This window comes from Pseudochaenichthys georgianus, chromosome 19, assembly GCF_902827115.2.
Source record: "Pseudochaenichthys georgianus chromosome 19, fPseGeo1.2, whole genome shotgun sequence".
Classification (NCBI taxonomy): Eukaryota; Metazoa; Chordata; class Actinopteri; order Perciformes; family Channichthyidae; genus Pseudochaenichthys; species Pseudochaenichthys georgianus.
In genome coordinates this window covers 902,468-920,795 of record NC_047521.1, presented here as the reverse complement: position 1 = coordinate 920,795, position 18,328 = coordinate 902,468, and the positions used below count along the sequence as shown (strand labels likewise).

General features: G+C 47.4%; 1 protein-coding gene across 1 annotated transcript in view; it reads left to right on the top strand.

Moving 5' to 3' along the window:
- LOC117464299 (formin-2-like) overlaps positions 1-18,328 on the top strand; it is a 46,571-nt gene that overhangs the window by 13,021 nt on the left and 15,222 nt on the right. The window contains 8 exon segments of the mRNA XM_034106669.2: positions 332-393; positions 704-795; positions 952-1,081; positions 5,671-5,817; positions 8,202-8,261; positions 8,454-8,574; positions 9,367-9,459; positions 9,632-9,683. Coding sequence (XP_033962560.1) covers positions 332-393; positions 704-795; positions 952-1,081; positions 5,671-5,817; positions 8,202-8,261; positions 8,454-8,574; positions 9,367-9,459; positions 9,632-9,683 — 757 coding nt within the window.

The following is an 18,328-nucleotide window of genomic DNA, read 5'->3' as shown; positions in this document are numbered from 1 at the left end:
GCTTGATATCAATAATTCTAATTCCACATGGAATATTATAAAAGTGTATGCCACACTGAGGAAAGGGTCGCCTGGTCATTTAGCCACACACTCCGCTGTCAGAGACCAGTTTACCTAGTTGAGAGAATTTATGTTCTCAAGCAAAAATATTCATACCATATCTGTATAAATATTTTTGGGGAACATATTCATTTAGGTTTGGGTATGAAGTGTACTCCAAAGCACACGTTTATTTGTGCTGCTCTGTGCTTGGAGCCAGTTTATCATGTTTGAACCGTTGCTGGTATAAAGTATTATATTATTTGTGTGTGTCTTTCTTCCTGTCCTAAAGCCATCCTGAACTTGGACAACACCGTAGTTGACCTGGAGACCCTGCAGGCGTTGTATGAAAATGTGAGTCACACACTTTATCTCACTTGTCTGTAATAGAATCTGAACCACTCCGGGGTCCAGCTGTGAGTCCTGGTCTGCGCTGGGGATGTGAGCATGTGAGTCCTGGTTGTACATTGCTCAGAGGTTGCTTATGCTAACACAGTCCTTTAGCACTCATGTAATCAAACCTGTAGGGCATACATCAGTCCAATTTGAACACAGGATATATCTTTGATTACATATGATTGAACATGCTGTCTGTATTTTATGTAATGGTCAGACTCTGAAGCTCATCTGCTCTGTTGGGTGGTCTCTTGTGTCGCCCCCTCAGAGGGCACAACAGGATGAGCTGGACAAGATAGAAAAGCACATCAAGTCATCAAAAGACAAGGAGAACGCCAAACCCCTGGACAAACCTGAGCAGTGAGTTGTTCTACTACTTCTGCTGTACACAATGATCAGACGTAGCGCCAGGCTGCGTATCATTCTGTAAACAGTGTGAAACAGCAGGAGGGAATAACGAGTGGAGAGATGGTGAAGAAGACTTGAGTGTAATCGCTGTTTCCTCGTGTGGTGCAGGTTCCTCCACCAGCTCTCTCTGATCCCAAACTTCTCCTCCAGAGTCTTCTGCATCATCTTCCAGTCTAGCTTCCACGAGTGCACGTCGTCCATAACGAAGAAACTGGACACTCTGCAGAGAGTATGCCTGGTGAGTCAATCTCTCCAAAGTAATGAAATATAGTATCTCAATGTCTGCAGAAAGCCGACACACTTGGAATGTTTTCAGTTGTCATTGGGAAAATCAATGTGTGGCACAGCGCTAACCCTAACTAGCTTGGTAGGTCGTTATCATATGTGTGTGACTGAGTTCACGTAAGAAACAGACATATTAACTCTGATTTTATTTTCCTAAACGTAGCCTGGATCAGTCTGATATTTTAAAATAAACCTACTAACGCCTCCCTGATAAACATGTTGTTTTAATTAAATCAAATTAAATGTATTCTTATTTTCAGTGTTCAGACAAAAGACATTTGATTTAAAGAAAATGTACCTGCTGTAACTATATAGAAATATATATATATAGAAATGTTATTCATTGAGATAAACCCCTTGTCATGCACCATCTCGTTTTCAAGGGGGTCCCGACAACAGCAACAACTTATAGACACATAAACAAAAAGACAAAATGCAAAACATGACACACAAGACAAACCACGTACAGTCTGTTAAGTACAATTCAAGCAATGCACACAACCATTGCAATTTGAGACAGACGAGCAACTCAGTTTCATCAATATCAGTTTCATTAATAACAAGTACAGACCAGTTGAAAGTGAGATGACAATGCATGTTTAAATAAACCCAATGATGCAAGAGATCTAATAGCAGCAGGTAAAGTATTCCAGTCAGTTGGGGCTTTGAACATGAACGCTCTGCTGACAATCCATTTTTTTTGCAGAGGGGACAGAGAAATAGATTGATAGATTCAACTTATTGTCGTTACGTAGTACAGGTACCATGTAACGAAACGGTTTATCTGCATTTGACCCATCCTAGCAGTGGGCTGCCATTATGTACGGCGCCCGGGGAGCAGTGTAGGGAACGGTGCCTTGCTCAGAGACACCTCGGTAGCACTCTTTCCGGGACTTGAACTGGTGCCCTTCCAGTTGCCAAGCCAACAAATAAATCTGAACAGAATGTCTAACTTGATGAATTGGTGAGTAGGGTACAAAATACTGCTTTAAATAAGGGGGATAGTTAAGATAAATGCATTTAAATATCAGCTGAAGCCAATGCGTGTGTCTTCTTACATTTAAAGAAGGCCATTTCAGTTGGTTATACATTGTGCAGTGATGTGTACGAAAAGGACAACCAAGACCATTGTAAATAAGAATTTGTTCTTAATTGATTTTCCTGGATAAATAAAGGTTCTACTACTACTACTACTACTACTACTACTACTACTACTACTACTACTACTACTACTACTACTACTACTACTACTACTACTACTACTACTACTAGAGTCTAGCCATACACCAAGATATTTAAAGCTATCAACTTTATGCAGAGAAGTGCCATCCTTACATGTTATTACTACATTAGGTTTGGATCTGAGCTTCTGCTTGGTACCAACAATTATAAACAATCACAAAGTTAATCCATTAGCCAGAGGTGAGAGAAGTACTCAGATCTTATACTTAACTAAAAGTAGAAGTACCAGAGTGTAGGAATACTATGTAAAAGTCCTGCATTCAAAATGATACTCAAGTAAAAGTAGAACAATATAGTGAAAGTAGCGACAGTAAAAGTAGTCATTGTGCAGATTGGTCCATTTCAGAATAATATATATGATATAATAATAATGGATTTATTTTGTTGGCGCTTTTACAGGTGCTCAAAGACGCTTTACAGATATAGTGAAAAGAAAAGAAAGGAACAACAAATATATCGTTAAAGTCAAATAATACAAAAACAAGCACACATTAAAAGCCAGATTGAAGAGGTGAGTTTTTGTGAGTGCTTTGAAGGAGGTGAGGTCAGAGCAGTCTCTGATGGGTTGGGGGAGTGAGTTCCAGAGGGAGGGGGCAGCGACGGAGAAGGCTCTGTCCCCCCAGGTCCGGTGATTGATGTGGGTGGGGATGGATAGGATGTTGGCTTCTGATGAGCGGAGGCAGCGGGAAGGGGTGTGGTGGTGCAGCAGGTCTGTGAGGTAGGGGGGGGGGGTGTGGTGGTGCAGCAGGTCTGTGAGGTAGGGGGGTGTGGTGGTGCAGCAGGTTTGTGAGGTAGGGGGGGCCTGATTGTTGAGGGCTTTGTGAGTAATCAGGAGGACTTTGAAGTTGATTCTTTGACGGACGGGGAGCCAGTGGAGGTTCTGGAGGACGGGAGTGATGTGGTCTCGGGAGCGGGTGTGGGTGAGGAGGCGGGCAGCAGAGTTCTGGATATGTTGGAGTTTATTGAGGAGGTTGGATGGTATGCCGTGGCAGGGGTGCCCAACCAGTCGATCGCGAGATGTGTCTAAAAATAGAACAACAATATTCTGTTTTATCGTTAATGTCCTATAACATAATCTTCCTATGCCAGAATAATGCATTTGAACGCATCAAAGCTTTGTTATTGGCCCGGCGTGACCCCATGTGTCGGGGCGTGGCTGGTGGGCAGTGGGCACTATTTCGCTGACGTTCTCCGTGTCAACAGGAGTGACAGTCCGCACACACACAAGACCGCAATTATGGCAGAAGCAAAAAAGCCTAAAATATATAATTTTCACTCCGAGTGGGAGGATGATCATTTTTGTATCTATTCCAATTCAAAGTCCATCTGTCTCATCTGCAATGCGAGCGTGGCTTTATCGAAGAAGGGTAAAGTAGCTCTCGGTTCAAAAAAGGTTGGGCACCCCTGCCGTAGAGCAGTATGCTTTTGCAGTAGTCGAGTCATGAATCAGGGTTTCAGCAGCGGAGGAGGAGAGTGATGGGCGGAGACGGGCAATGTTTTTGAGGTGGAAAAAGGCGGTCCTGGTGATGTGATTGATGTGGTGGTTGAATTTGAGCTGACTGTCGAAGATGACTCCGAGGTTGCGGATGTGAGGGGGGGGGGGATAGAGTGTGGCTGTCAATGGTGAAGTTGAAATTCTGGATGTCTTTGATACGGGATGGGGGGCCGATGATGATGTCTGATTTGGCACTGTTCAGTTGGAGATAGTTTGTTTGCATCCATGCTTTTATTTCTGAGAGACAGTTGGTGAGAGTGGAGTGTGTTGTGGGGGTGATGGTTTTTGTTGAGATATAAAGTTGGATGTCATCGGCGTCGCAGTGAAATTGAAGGTTGTGGCGACTAATTATTTTGCCAAGGGGAGCATATAGAGGATCAAGAGGAGGGGGCCTAGCACCGAACCCTGGGGGACGCCTTGGGACAGAGGAGCAGTGGAGGAGGAGCAGTTGTTGATGTTGATAAACTGATGTCTGTCGCTGAGGTAGGATTTCAGCAGGAGAGTGCAGTGTCGGTGATGTTGAGTGATGATTCGAGGAGGGACAGCAGGATGGTGTGGTTGATGGTGTTGAATGCTGCGGTGAGGTCGAGGAGGATGAGGATGTTCAGGTTGCCGGAGTCAGAGGAGAGGAGGAGGTCGTTTGTGATTTTCAGAAGAGCTGTTTCGGTGCTGTGTTTTGATCGGAAACCGGATTGAAAAGCTCAAAGAGGTAATTGGAGCTGAGTTGGGATTTAAGTTGTGAGGCAACGACACGTTCAAGTCTTGATGACAGAAAGGGGAGATTTGAGATGGGCCGGAAGTTGGACACGGTGTCAGGTGTGAGTCCAGGTCTTTGAGAGAGGGGGGAACTGATCCAGATCTGAGGGAGGAGTTAATGGTAGTGGCTATGAGTTGGGAGATGGCAGGGAGGCTCTCTTTAACACATTTGGAGGGCATTGGGCCAAGTGTGCAGGTGGAGTTAATTCCAGTCATGAAGTCGGACAGTTGCATGGGGGTCACAGGGGAGAAGTGGGACAGGGGATGTGAGGTGAAGGGGGGAGCCTGGAGGGGAGGTGGGGGTGCTGATGAGGGTGTCAGATTGCTGTAAATGTTGCTGATTTTGGTTTGATATGTTTTACAATGATTGATCATGAAAGTGTTCTCAAAGCTGGTGAAGGTGCAGCTAGTCTGAATGACTTGGTAGACTGCAGGGTAGCTGGTGGATTTACTCCAGGTGGAACTAAAGTCTGATTTAACACTTGATTATATCTCACATCATTCATCCAGATCTGTGAAGTAACTAAAGGTATTAAATAAATTAAATGTAGTGGAGTAAAAGTACACCATTTACCTCTGAACTGTAGTGGAGTAGAAGTACAAAGTAGCGTAACATGGAAATACTCAAGTACAGTTCAAATATCTAAAAATGTTACTTAAGTACAGTATTTGAGTAAATGTATTTAGTTACTTCCCACCTCAAATATTAAACATACAATCCAACAGGGTTATTAGAGAGTTTTAGACGTGTTAATTGTTATATTTTCTGACTCTGGACAAAGCCAAGGTATTTGAAGTCTATACTGCACTAACACAGGGAAAGGATATACAACTTCTCATGTGATTTTCAGTAAGTTGTCAGAACCTGGTCTGAGGTCTGTTTGTTCACTCTCCAGCTAAATGCTGCTCACAGTGCCCTCTTTATAAACCTTCTATTTTCATGTTGAGATTAACAATCATTTATTGGGATTTTAAAATGTGCAGGATGAAACTTCATTTCCTTCTCCCATCATGTTTGTCTCTGACCCCCCCCCCCCCTGTCTGTGCAGGCGCTGCAGGACAGTGAGACGGTGAAGAAGGTTCTCAGTCTGATTCTGGCTTTCGGTAACTTCATGAATGGTGGGAATCGAACCAGAGGTCAAGCTGACGGCTTCACCCTGGACATCCTGCCCAAACTGAAAGATGTGAAGAGCAGCGTGAGTAGAGAGGGAGCCATGTGAAACACACCGACACATCATTACATCTCTGCTGCGCGTCCAACTACAGCCTTGCACATTCTTTTTGTACATAAGTACAAATATAATTCAATGCTGCCATGATCAGTGGAAAGTCTGTGCATGACCCCCCTATTCAATGTGCAGAGGTGTACTCAGAGTACTCAGATCTTGTACCCGAGTAAAAGTAGAAGTACCAGAGTGTAGTATTACTCTGTTACAATTACAAGTCCTGCAATCAAAAGGGTAAAAGTACAAAAGTATTGGCATCAAAATATACTTTAAGGACTATCTAAGTAAGTATAAGTACTTATTCTGCTAATGTCCCTTTTTTTAATCATATATTAAATACCCGCATTTTGTTATTGCTGCATTAATGTGTTCATCACAGCTGTTAAAGTGGAGGTCATTTAATTACTGTATATACTGCTGCTGGATACTTTAAACTCTAATTGTGTTTCATAGTTTATTTATATTTTGTATCAAATCAAGTTTTATTTATATTGCACCTTTAAAAGCGATTTTTGGTCGAGCCAAACATGTACATTAAAAACACATTACTACAATCACAATAAAAGACAATCATTTACAACAGAAATATAAAAAACAAAAACACAGGGAATAGTCAGGTGTCGTGCTCCGCTCTGACTAGAAGGCCAGGGAGAAGAAATGTGCCTTTAGTGAGGATTTAAAAACCCCTAGGGTCTGGGCCGACCTCACATGGAGGGGCAGAGTGTTCCAGAGCCTAGGGCCAGCCGCTGCGAAGGCTCGGTGCCCTCTGGTTTTGAGCCTGGTCTTGGGTACTATCAGCAGCAGCTGATCAGCCGACCTTAAGGCTCTGGCTGGGGTGTAGCGATGGAGGAGTTCTGCTAATATGCCGGAGCCAGCCCATTTAGGGCTTTAAAAACAAATAAAAGGATTTTAAAATCAATTCTTAACCGAATTGGAAGCCAGAATTGGGGTGATGTGGTCATGCTTTTTGTGGCCAGTCAGAAGACGGGCAGCTGCGTTCTGCACTAGCTGCAGGCGTCTAATTGAGGCCTGATCCATACCCACATACAGAGCGTTGCAGTAATCCAGCCTCGAGGTTACAAAGATGTTAATAACCCTTTCTAGGTCTTTAAAAGATAAAAACGACTTTGTCTTGGCCAATAGTCTTATTTTAAAAAACCAGGATTTGACTACGGTGCTGACCTCAGCACCGTAGTCAAATCCTCGCTTGTCAAATTTAAAAGGGCTACTGAAGGTCACTCCAAGGTTGATGACAGAGCGGAGGATGTTTTCATTGAGAGCCCAGAATATCAACCTGGGGTCCAAAAAAGATGATCTCTGTCTTGCTCTCGTTGAGGTTGAGGAAGTTTTTGCTCAGCCAGTATTTGATCTCTATCAAGCAGTCCATCAACTGCTGTAGTGAGTGTTTGACATTTGCTTTGAGAGGCAGATAGATCTGTACATCGTTGGCATAGCAGTGGAAGGGAATATTGTGTTCAGTGAGAATTGAACCTAGGGTCAGTATGTACAGTAGAAAAAGGATGGGGCCCAGAATCGAGCCTTGGGGAACCCCACAGGTAAGAGGGGCTTTAGCAGAGGAGAAGGCACCTAGCTGCACAGAGAAGCTACGGTCTGTCAGGTAGGACCTGAACCACGCAAGGGCAGAGGCTGTGATGCCTGCGGACTGTTCAAGCCGTGACAACAGGACAGAAGAAGACAGCTGTCAGGTCTAACAGCACCAGGACAGCTTGGGTACCTGAGTCGGCGGCTAGGAGCAGATCATTAAAAACTCTTTAAAAGGGCTGTTTCAGTGCTGTGCATAGGTTTGAAGCCAGACTGAAACTTTTCATGGATGCCATGCGTGGTTAAGAACGACTGCAGCTGGACAACAGGCGCATTCACACCGCAGTACTTTTCCCACAAAGGTTCATCAGAACTTCTTCTTCTGATTCGACTCCCGCAGAAGGGATCGAAGTTGTAAACAGAACCGGTAAATGGTCTGAGATACGCGTTGCTGCATATATTTCATCCACAGAGACAGACAGTCCAAACGTATTATCTTATTATGTGAATATGTAAAGTAATAGGAAACTAGTTATGTTAAATAAATGTAGTGGAGTGAAAAGTACAATATTGGCTTCCAAATTGTATTGAAGTAGAAGTATAAGTAGCATCAAATAGAAATACTCAAGCCAAGTACAAATACCCCAAAATCAAACTTAAGATACAGTACTTGAGTAAATGTATTACATTACACCACTATAAATGTGCTTCAGTTACCACTAACCCTCCGACCTCCCTCACCTGTAGAGCTACAGAAAGTCACCTGACGTCTCCACTCCTGTTAATGATCCACTCGTATATTTTCTCTGCAGGACGGTACGAAAAGTCTTCTGTCTTACATTGTTGCATACTACCTCAGACACTTCGATGAGGTAAGCTTTTAGCGATTATACTCCCTGCCATACTGTTACTTTCTAGCTTTGTCCACTGCCTATTTTGTCCCTAATTTTCACATATTTCTGACCTTCTGTATGCAACACACACCACATTTCCGCCATCTCTTGGAAATATGTACTTCAAACAGTATCAGACAATAATTACTACCTGCTGTCTGTCCCTCTCAGGACGCTGGCAGAGAGACGTGTGTGTACCCCCTCCCAGAGCCTCACGACCTGTTCCAGTCTTCCCAGATGAAGTTTGAAGACTTTCAGAAAGACCTGACTCGACTCAGGAAGGACCTGAGAGGTAACAAACACAAACACACAAACACACTTCAGGGGACATTACATTGACTTACATGCATTTCCTGGAGACTTATCCTAACCTTAACCATAACCAACACATGCCTAACCCTAACCCTAACCCATTTTACATATTTGTTTGATATTTAAATATTTAGTTTCATGTGATTTTTGTTAATAGTACTTGTTTTTAAAAGCACTTATTCTATTAAGCACTTTTATGTATGTATTTATAATTTACATTCTAACCAGATGTTGTGGGACACAGCCTCAGACACCCCACCGGGGTACAGGAGTACAGGTTTTAACCCTGCCGCATACGCTCTGTGCTTCAGCCGCTGCTCTCTTTTATCCCTTTTATTGTATTTTCTTAAACATTTTTTAACACAGACCAAACAGGGCTTTTATAAACTTTTTTTGGTTTTCCTACAGGAGTTTTTAAATAGGTTTACCCGAAAGCCCGTGCACCACGTGCACCTACTGTACATACGGAGCGCCGCACGTTCCCCAGTACCCTAACCAAGTCTTCACCCTAAAATTAATGATTCCCCTCATGGGAACCTCCCTTATGTCCGTATAAGGGAGACGAGTCCCCACATGTGACTACGTAAATTGATTTAGGTCCCCACAAGGATAGTAATGCATGGCCACACACGCACGCACGCACGCACACGCACGCACACACACACACACACACACACACACACACACACACACACACACACACACACACACACACACACACACACACACACCTTGACTTGATGTGATATTTGTTTCTGCATTTTTTAATAAGTGTGCACATCAGAAGTGGAGAAGGTGTGCAAGGTTTCAGACGAGGACAACTTGCAGCCTTTTAAAGACAAGATGGAGGAGTTCCTTGCACAAGGTGACTAACAACACGTTTATTTTTAGGAACATTGAACATGCTTGCATTGAACTTCATTTAGGGTTTTTTATTGAGCAACAATGTTCTTGTATGATAAAACATTAAGACAAAAACCATAAGCTATTAAAAACTGATTTTGTTCTGACCTTCTGAATGTTCCCTCCTTTCTCAGCTAAGAGTGAACTGGAGACCCTAGAAGCTCAACTCAGCAGCACTCACAAACTGTAAGAAAGCACCTTTCACACTAAACTAACTTCTGTGTTTTATTTCAACTGTTCTCCGCACTCTGTTTGTACCAGTGATACTGAGAAGAGCTGTACATAATACACTTCATCCTCATTATGTGTATCAGCAGAAAGTATAACTCAGGTCTTGATCATTCATTACAGATGTCTAAAAACAAAGGTCAAAAGGGAAGGCTTGATTAGAACAGGATATGGCTGGAAATGTAGTTTGTATTTACAGTTTACTATTGTAGCTCATGCCAGTCAGTGCACTTGCTGTACGATCACATGTGTTGGACGGTGGCCATGATTTGTTCTTGTTACAGAAGAGCCTCTACACATAGCACAAGGCATCTGCTGCAAATATTATAAAAGATGTTGTAAATATATGTAAAAAATACATTTTAAAAAGAGACCTAGAATTAAATGTAAACTGTCCACAGAAGACACGTTTAACTAACCGAAGAGTGAGCATCTTATCAGTGGCCTTCCTCACTGCAAGGCTTCTGCTTTCTGATGTTACTAGGCAACAGTTTCACCTGCTTGAAAGCCAGTGGGCTACAATTATTAATACGTCCAGAAAGATAGTTACAGCACTAAATGTACATTATAGAGTGCATTGCCCTGGAAATAAGCTGTATTCATTACTATGAATGCAAGTTTCACTTTTCCTAACAGCTCAACTTATATTGGGGTAATCATTTGAAAATAAAGAGGTAATAATTAAGTCATTCCATGACACCAAAGCAATATCTGGTTAATAGTATTATTGATGGGTATGTGGGTATTGTGAGACTGACATGTATGTAACAGCTTCCAAATGCTACATATAATAATTACCCTGTATCAAGATTGATGCAAAACAAGTGACATTTGACCTTTTTAGACAGATTTAGCAAAAAAACTCCACCTTTGAGGTGATTTGGGTGTAAATGGGGGTTCTATTTCGTCCCTACTGACCGCCAGAGGCGGTGCTTTAGCACTGGATATGTCCATCGTGCGCATGCGCAGCTCGAGTAACAATAACAACAAAGTCACCTGTGACCCACGTGACACCGGCTATATCAGCCGGTATCGTCAGAGGATCTGTTCCTTTCATCTTCTCGCTGCGCAAGAGTACCGTGGCTACATTTTTGTAGCCTACAGCGTTCGTTCGGTTGGAACATTTGTCAAGGATTCTCTGCAAACAGCTGGCTGTGTGCAGCTTCGCGACTTATCCAATTGGGGCCGCGGGCGTACCCGTCCTCCAGGAGACTTCGTTCGGACAGGTTGGTATCGGCTTGGTTGGTGATGGCAGTGTTTCCGCTCCCTCTCCCAGCCTAGTTGTCCTGATTACTGTCTGTTTGCTTTTTGGGCTTGAACTTTTTGGTGACGGAGGTGTTTCCGCTCCCTCTTCCAGGAGTTGCCCTTGCTGTGCTTTTGTACTTGTTCTGGCCGCGGCGTTGTGCCAAACTTCATTAGCATTGAGCTGTGTTTCTTGTTTGGCTAGTTAGCAGTAGCGGCTGCAGCCACTCGGCTAAGCACCAGAGTTTTTTCTTCTTCTTTTCTGGTCTTAGCTTTGTGTTAAAGCTTCTTGATTTTACCCAGCTAGGTGAAGGCAGTGCTCTCGCTCCCGCTCCCTCTGCCGGTAACGTGGGTGTAGCTACATCTCTTTTTCTGTTCGGCGAGTAGCAGCACCGTTCTACTCTTCCCGTTCAGCAGGTAGCTGGTGAAGGCTGTGTTCCCGCACCCGCTTCCGGTTACGCTGCATCTGGCATTCGTCTTAATTTAACCAGTGAAGGCAGTGTTCTCGACCCCGCTCCTGGTAGACGCTAAACTGCCTGGTTTTTCCGTTAGGCAGGTAGCTGGTGAAGGCTGTGTTCCCGCACCCGCTCCCGGTTACGCTGCATCTGGCACTCGTCTCTAGCTCAACCAGTGAAGGCAGTGTTCTCGCCCCCGCTCCTGGTAAACGCTAAACTGCCTTATGTATTAATCCAGCTAGGTGAAGGCAGTGCTCTCGCTTCCGCTCCCTCTGCCGGTAACGTGGGTGTAATTACATCCCTCTTCCTGTTTGGCGAGTAGCGGCGCGGCTCTACTCTTTCCATTAAGCAGGTAGCTGGTGAAGGCTGTGTTCCCGCACCCGCTCCCGGCTACGCTGCATCTGGCTACCTACAGAATGGCTCATTCATGTAGCGCCTGTATGGCTTCTCTTGAGCCCGAGGACGGCCATGACCGCTGCCCCTCTTGCCTCGGCCTCTAGCATCTAAGGGAGGCTCTCACGGTAGGTGCCTGCATGAACTGTAGCTGCATGCCCCAGGCATTCAGAGTGGCTAGAATCACTGAGGTGGAACGTCTGGCGGCAGCCAACGGACACCTCTCTTTGTCACATCCTCCTCCAGATCAGTTCGGCCGTCCCCGGTGACTTGAGGGAGCGATGGCCATGGGTGCACCCCCCAATAGGAGGACTAGAAACAGGTTGTCCTCTATAGTGGATCAGCTAGCTACCGACATGGACACGATGAAGTCGCTCCTCTTGGCCCTTCAGCCAGGGACCGGTATAGGGGCTGCTAGTGTGTCGCCTGCCCCTCCTTTGGTTGCCGCACCTCTGTATGAGGATGCCTTGTCGCTAGTGGCTTCGGCTAACCTCTTCAATGAAGAGACGGAGGACGAGGTCCCGCTCGAGGAGGCTTCCCTCTCCTCTGCTCAGGGGTCTCTGCAGGGCGTGGAGGACGACGGCGGCCTTTATTCTTACGGCCCTGGCGCACCTGCAGATTCCCGTTCCGCAGGCCGACTTGGTTCAGGCTAGTGCCTTCTTCAGGCGTAGCCCAGCCCCTGTCCCCCTCACCGTTCCTCCTTCAGAGGAGTACCTGAGGGAGCTCCAGGCATGCTGGAGGGACACCAGGGCCCTCTGCCACGCTGGCTCTGATGCCCGGACCTTGGCTGCCATGCAGGACCCGGCGAGGGCGGGGCTGGGTGGCATGCCACCCATTGAGCCTGCCATCGCCTCCCTGTTTCTGGCTTCTGACGAGGCTCTAAGGCCAGAGGTCAGGTGCCCTTGGCCTCAGTGCAGGGTCACAGATGGGCTGCTCTGTAGGGCCTACGACGCAGCGGCACGCATGGGTCGTATTGGGAACTGCCTCTCCCATCTAATGCTGGCCGTCTCCACCTCGCTGCAGCAGGCTCCAGCCGAGCCTTCTTTGCTGGGCCTCAGTGATGCATCACTGCAGGCCTTTGTTCTAATGACTAGGGAATTGGGACGAGTTATGTCCTTTCTGGTACAGACTCGTCGCCAGGTTTGGCTGGCACAGTCACCACTAACAGAGACATGTAGGAGAGTCCTCCGTAGCGTGCCAGTCGAGCCAGGGGAGCTGTTTGGGTCAGCTGCCCTGGAGGCGCTGAAGCGTGCTGCCCAAGCTAGGCAGACCAGGCAGCAGCTCTCGGGTCTTCACAGACCCGTGGCCACTCCCAGCAGGCCCAGGGGCCGCTCTAGCAGCCGCACTCAGCCACCGGCTTACAGGGGTGGTCTGCAGAGGTCCCAGCGGCCCACTCAACCGGCCAATGACTTTCGTGCCCCAGGTCGCCTGGTTTCCAGGCGACTTCAGGGCCTAGCCCCCTGGCCCCTGGAGCCCCCTGCGGGGCGCCGGTAAGGCTCTGAAGCACGAGGCCGCCGGTCGTCGGCTGTTTTTCCCAGCAGCAGCTCAGCTACTGGGCTGCCTGTACTTCCGACCCTTGGGTGGTTTCCACCCTAACCCAGGGCTACGAATTGCAGTTCCGACGCCGGCCCCTAGCCTTCGGCCGGATCAGAATGACAGTTGTCAACGATCCGGCGAAGGCCTTAGCTCTGGCCCAAGAGTTCTTGAGGTTCGCCTTTCAGGGCCGACATTATCAGTTCCGGGTGCTTCCCTTTGATCTCTCCCTCTCTCCAAGGGTGTTCACCAGGGTTGTTGCGGCAGCGCTCGCTCCCCTGCAGGCACAGGGCGTGAAGGTCCTGCATATGTGGACGACTGGCTGGTTTGCCCACCGTCCCGGGCCCAAGTGGCCCTCTCATCCCACGTAGCCCGGTTGGGCCTAACAGTGAACACCGGAAAGAGTTGCCTGGACCCTTCCCAACAGGTCACTTACCTGGGGATGGTCCTAGATTCGGTCGCCATGAGGGCCTACCTGACACCTCGTCGTTTGGATGACATTTCCCACCATTTTCGCATCTTCAGACTGGGCAAGAGGGTGCCTTACATCCAGTTCCTCCGGCTCTTAGGCAGACTGACAGCTGCCTCAGCCGTTGTGCCCTTGGGCCTGCTGTCACTGCGCCCCATGCAGATGTGGCTGAACAACTTTCACTTGGACGCCAAGCGGCACAGGCACAAGAGAGTCAGGGTGTCTCAGCGGTGCCTCCACTCTCTGTCCCGCTGGAGGGACAGGGCCTTTCTTCTGATGGGTGTGCTAATGGGCACCATCCCATCCCGCCGGGAGACTGTCACTGTGGATGCGTGTCTCTCTGGGTGGGGTGCGGTGTGGCAGGGCAGGACTGTTCAGGGTCAGTGGTCTGCCCAGGAAGATGCACGCCATATCAATGTGCTGGAGCTTCGGGCGGTGTTGCTCGCACTCATGCACTTTTTAGGTAGGCAGGCATGTGCTCGTTCGTTCGGACAACATGTCCGCCGTTGCCCAAATCAACCGCCAGGGGGGCACCAGGTCCGCACAGCTGCTGCGTTTCACAGAGCCTCTTGCCTTGGGCGCTCCACCGCCTCGCCAGTCTGCGAGCAGTCTTTCTGCCAGAAGACCTGAATCAGGTCGCAGATTTCCTCTCACGGCGCAAGCCTCTACCGGGGGAGTGGAGGCTTCACCCAGAGGTGGTGGAGACAATTTGGAGCCTTTTCGGCAGGGCCGAGGTGGACCTCTTTGCCTCGGAAGAGTCGAGGCACTGCCCCCTCTGGTTCTCCTCGACGGAGGTGACCAGCCCGATGGGTCAGGATGCCCTGGCGCACGACTGGCCGGACACTCTCCTGTATGCCTTCCCGTCGCTGCCTCTGATACTGCAGACGCTTCAGAGGGTCCTTACTCAGGGGCACAGGCTCCTTCTGATCGCCCCCTGCTGTCCGGGGAGAGTCTGGTTCCCACTGCTGCGCAGTCTCTGCTGCAGCCCACCTTGGCGTCTCCCCGACAGGAAGGACCTTCTGTCACAGCTCAAGGGTCAGATTTGGCATCCCGACCCTCACCGCCTTCAGCTCTGGGTTTGGCCTCTGCAGGGCCCAACCCACTGTTGGGCGGTTTCACGGCATCTGTCAGGGAAACTATCCTGAATGCCAGAGCTCCATCCACTCGAGCACCGTATGAGTGCAAATGGAAGCTCTTCTCCCACTGGTGTGTGAGTAAGGCTGAGAATCCGGGACATTGCTCCGTGGCCACCATTTTAGAGTTCCTGCAGTCCCTTCTGGATAGTGGACGTTCTCACTCCACTTTGAAGGTGTATATGGCTGCTATCTCTGCCCAACATGTCGGAGTCGATGGCGCCACAGTGGGGCACCACAGGTTGGTGTCCCTCTTTCTAAGAGGGGCTCTGTGGCAGCGTCCCCCTAGCACCCCAAGAGCCCCGGCTTGGGACCTGTCCCTAATGCTGGATGCCATATCATCTCCTCCCTTCGAGCCCCTGGCCCAGGTCGGGCTTAAGTGGCTGTCCCTGAAGGGCAGCATTTCTGCTTGCCATAACCTCAGGGAAGCGAGTCAGAGAGCTTTATGCCCTCTCCGTAAGCAGTACATGCCTGAGGTGGAACTCCGATGGCTCGGGTGTTGCCCTCTGGCCGAATGTGGCGTTCCTGCCCAAGGTGCTTCCACTAGCCCACTCCAATCGGCCTATCCAGCTGGCACGCTTTAACATTCCACAGGAGAGCGGCACACCTGAGTTGCTGTGCCCTGTGTGTGCCCTGAGGGCGTATATTGATGCTACGGCCTGTATACGGCAGTCAGAGCAGCTCTTCGTTTGCCATGGCGGCACTAGGAAGGGTTGTGCTCTCTCGAAACAGCGGCTGTCCCAATGGGTGGTTGATACCATCACATATGCCTATGGGGCCAGTGGCCGCCCCCCGCCATCAGGGGCCAGATGTCACTCTACAAGAATCATCTCAACATCGTGGGCTGCCCTAAGAGGGGTGCCCCTGGAGACCATCTGCACCGCGGCGTCATGGGCGTCTTCTGGCACATTCTCCAGGTTCTACCGGGTCAATGTCGCCACTCCTCACCCTCTGGGTGTGGTCCTGTTGCCAAGCTCCGCTACTTCCAGCTAGGTGAGTAAGTGCTTGGATTCTTCATGACATGGTTGGTATAGGTCATCCAGTGCTAAAGCACCGCCTCTGGCGGTCAGTAGGGACAAAATAGAACGATAGTTACGGCTGTAACTACGGTCTATGAGTCCCGGATGACCGCCAGAGTATCCTGTCACTCAGAATTATTGTGTATTCGCGAGAAGATTCTGGGAACAGATCCTCTGACGACACCGGCTGATATAGCCGGTGTTACGTGGGTCACAGGTGACTTTGTTGTTATTGGTACTCGAGCTGCGTATGCGCGCGATGGACATATCCAGTGCTAAAGCACCGCCTCTAGCGGTCATCCGGGACTCATAGAACCTAGTTACAGCCATAACTATCGTTTTACCGTTTCTCTGGAACCCATTGGTCGATTTTGGTGATTGACATCTCTTTCTGACCGTTAGAGCCAATAGAATCGAAGGGGAATCTCCCCACTCACACACATGGTAAAACAAAAAGGTGGGGGCTTCGCGGACGCAGTTTTGCATGAGAGTGAAGCTAGAGAGCTATAGCTCTAGCTCTGACATCTGGAAACCGAAAAGCAGGTTTATTGCTCATGGATTATCAGAAATCGTTTCAAAGGGACACAGACACATTGGATTAACCTATGGATTAACTTCAGCATCGTTTTTATCGTTTTAATGCCATTGAAGACAACTTTTGACCAGACTACGACACAGGTGAGCCATGTTAGCGTTTTTTGCTACCTAGCGCCATATGTTTTGATGTCTGTTCTTGTTATTACCTCCGCGAGTTCGTATAATTGAGTGATAATGAAGGGTACCCCTCGATTCTGTGTCACCTCACGATGGGTTGAGATGTGCACCAAAGATCAGTGGCGGCTGGTGGAAAATATTTTTGGTGGGGCGGTTGATATAGTGAGTAAAACATTTTTTTTTGGGAGAAATGACCCCTTAAATTAGGACTTCTGGTGATGGAATGGCGCATTTCCAGTGCAGCGCGGAGCTCGCTTTAATGCTGCGTTCAGACCGGACGCGATGCGAATATTCGCTTCGCTCTAAAGTTAACGCTCCTATTGCATCGCTCTAGTCGCTCGAGTTTCACTGCGGCTGCCAGCTGTGTTTACTCGCATCATTCAAACAAGACGCGCTGGCTCGGGAGCTACAACTACAACAAAATGAACATATTTTACCGTGATTAAATTGTAATACACGTTTCTAAATGATGCCGACGTAACAACATACTGATACCGGTTAGTAAAAACCATGAATTAATGCTTTGACAAGTCTGCAGACAGACGGCAGGCGAAAAACCTTTTAGAATGCTTGTTTTCTGAATGGAGCTTGGCTAAGCTAACGTTATATATGCTCCGACCGTCCACACTCACAACAACGGCCTACAGACATAAATAAACCAGCGACTGTATTCTCCATGACACAGACAGTCTGTGGTTTGTACTTGTTTAACTTTTTTCTAGTTTCTGAACAGATCGTATCTGTCCCCGACCTTGGTCACTCACGAGTCTAAAAAGCAACTCACGTCAACGCACGTAAGCAACGTGGGCGCCAACGTGGGCGCCAACGTGAGCGCCCTCGTGACCAAAATATTTTACGGCGCTGATTGGCTGAAATTATGTTTCGGCGGCACAGTTTACTATAGAGACTTTTGCAACGTGCTGGTTGCGGCTGTTTGGCTCGGGGGCTCTGCCCGGTAATGATAAACTAATGCCATGGGCAAGGCCAGGCAGGAGACATGTGACTTATCAGTAACTTTAGACATCGTAACACAATTTTAAACGACATTTTATTCTAGATTATACATTTTACTGATACCAATTGTATGATATTTACCTTGTTCATTCAAAATAAAAATATAAAATATAGCCTATATATATATATATTTTTTTTTTTATTTTAATTTTAATTATTTTTTTTGTATGTGGGAAGAGGTGGGGCGGCGCCCATAGCGCATGGGCCGGCCGCCACTGCCAAAGATAAATAATAAGGTTTTGTGAGTGAATTTCGGTGCAGTCATCTGTTAACATTTTTCGCTCGTTGCTAATTCAGAGGCTCAGCATTAGCATTGTGGGGGTTTTTTTTGAAAAAAAAATGTAAATGATCAGTTAGATGAGTTTCTTCCCTTTTCATGGATATAAAACATTCATAGTTTATTAAATGAACATGCCCTCAGACACTGTTTCCTGCAAGATGTTGTGGCAGTGCCCCGGTACCGGGGTCTCTTGGGCTTAACAGGTTAAGGTTCAAGGTTAATTTATTTGTATAGCACATTTTAATACACAGAGGCAATTCAAACTGCTTCACATAATATTTTTTAAAACAAACACACAAACAAAAACATAATACTATTAATTACTATTTACTATTAATAAAAGAGATAAAT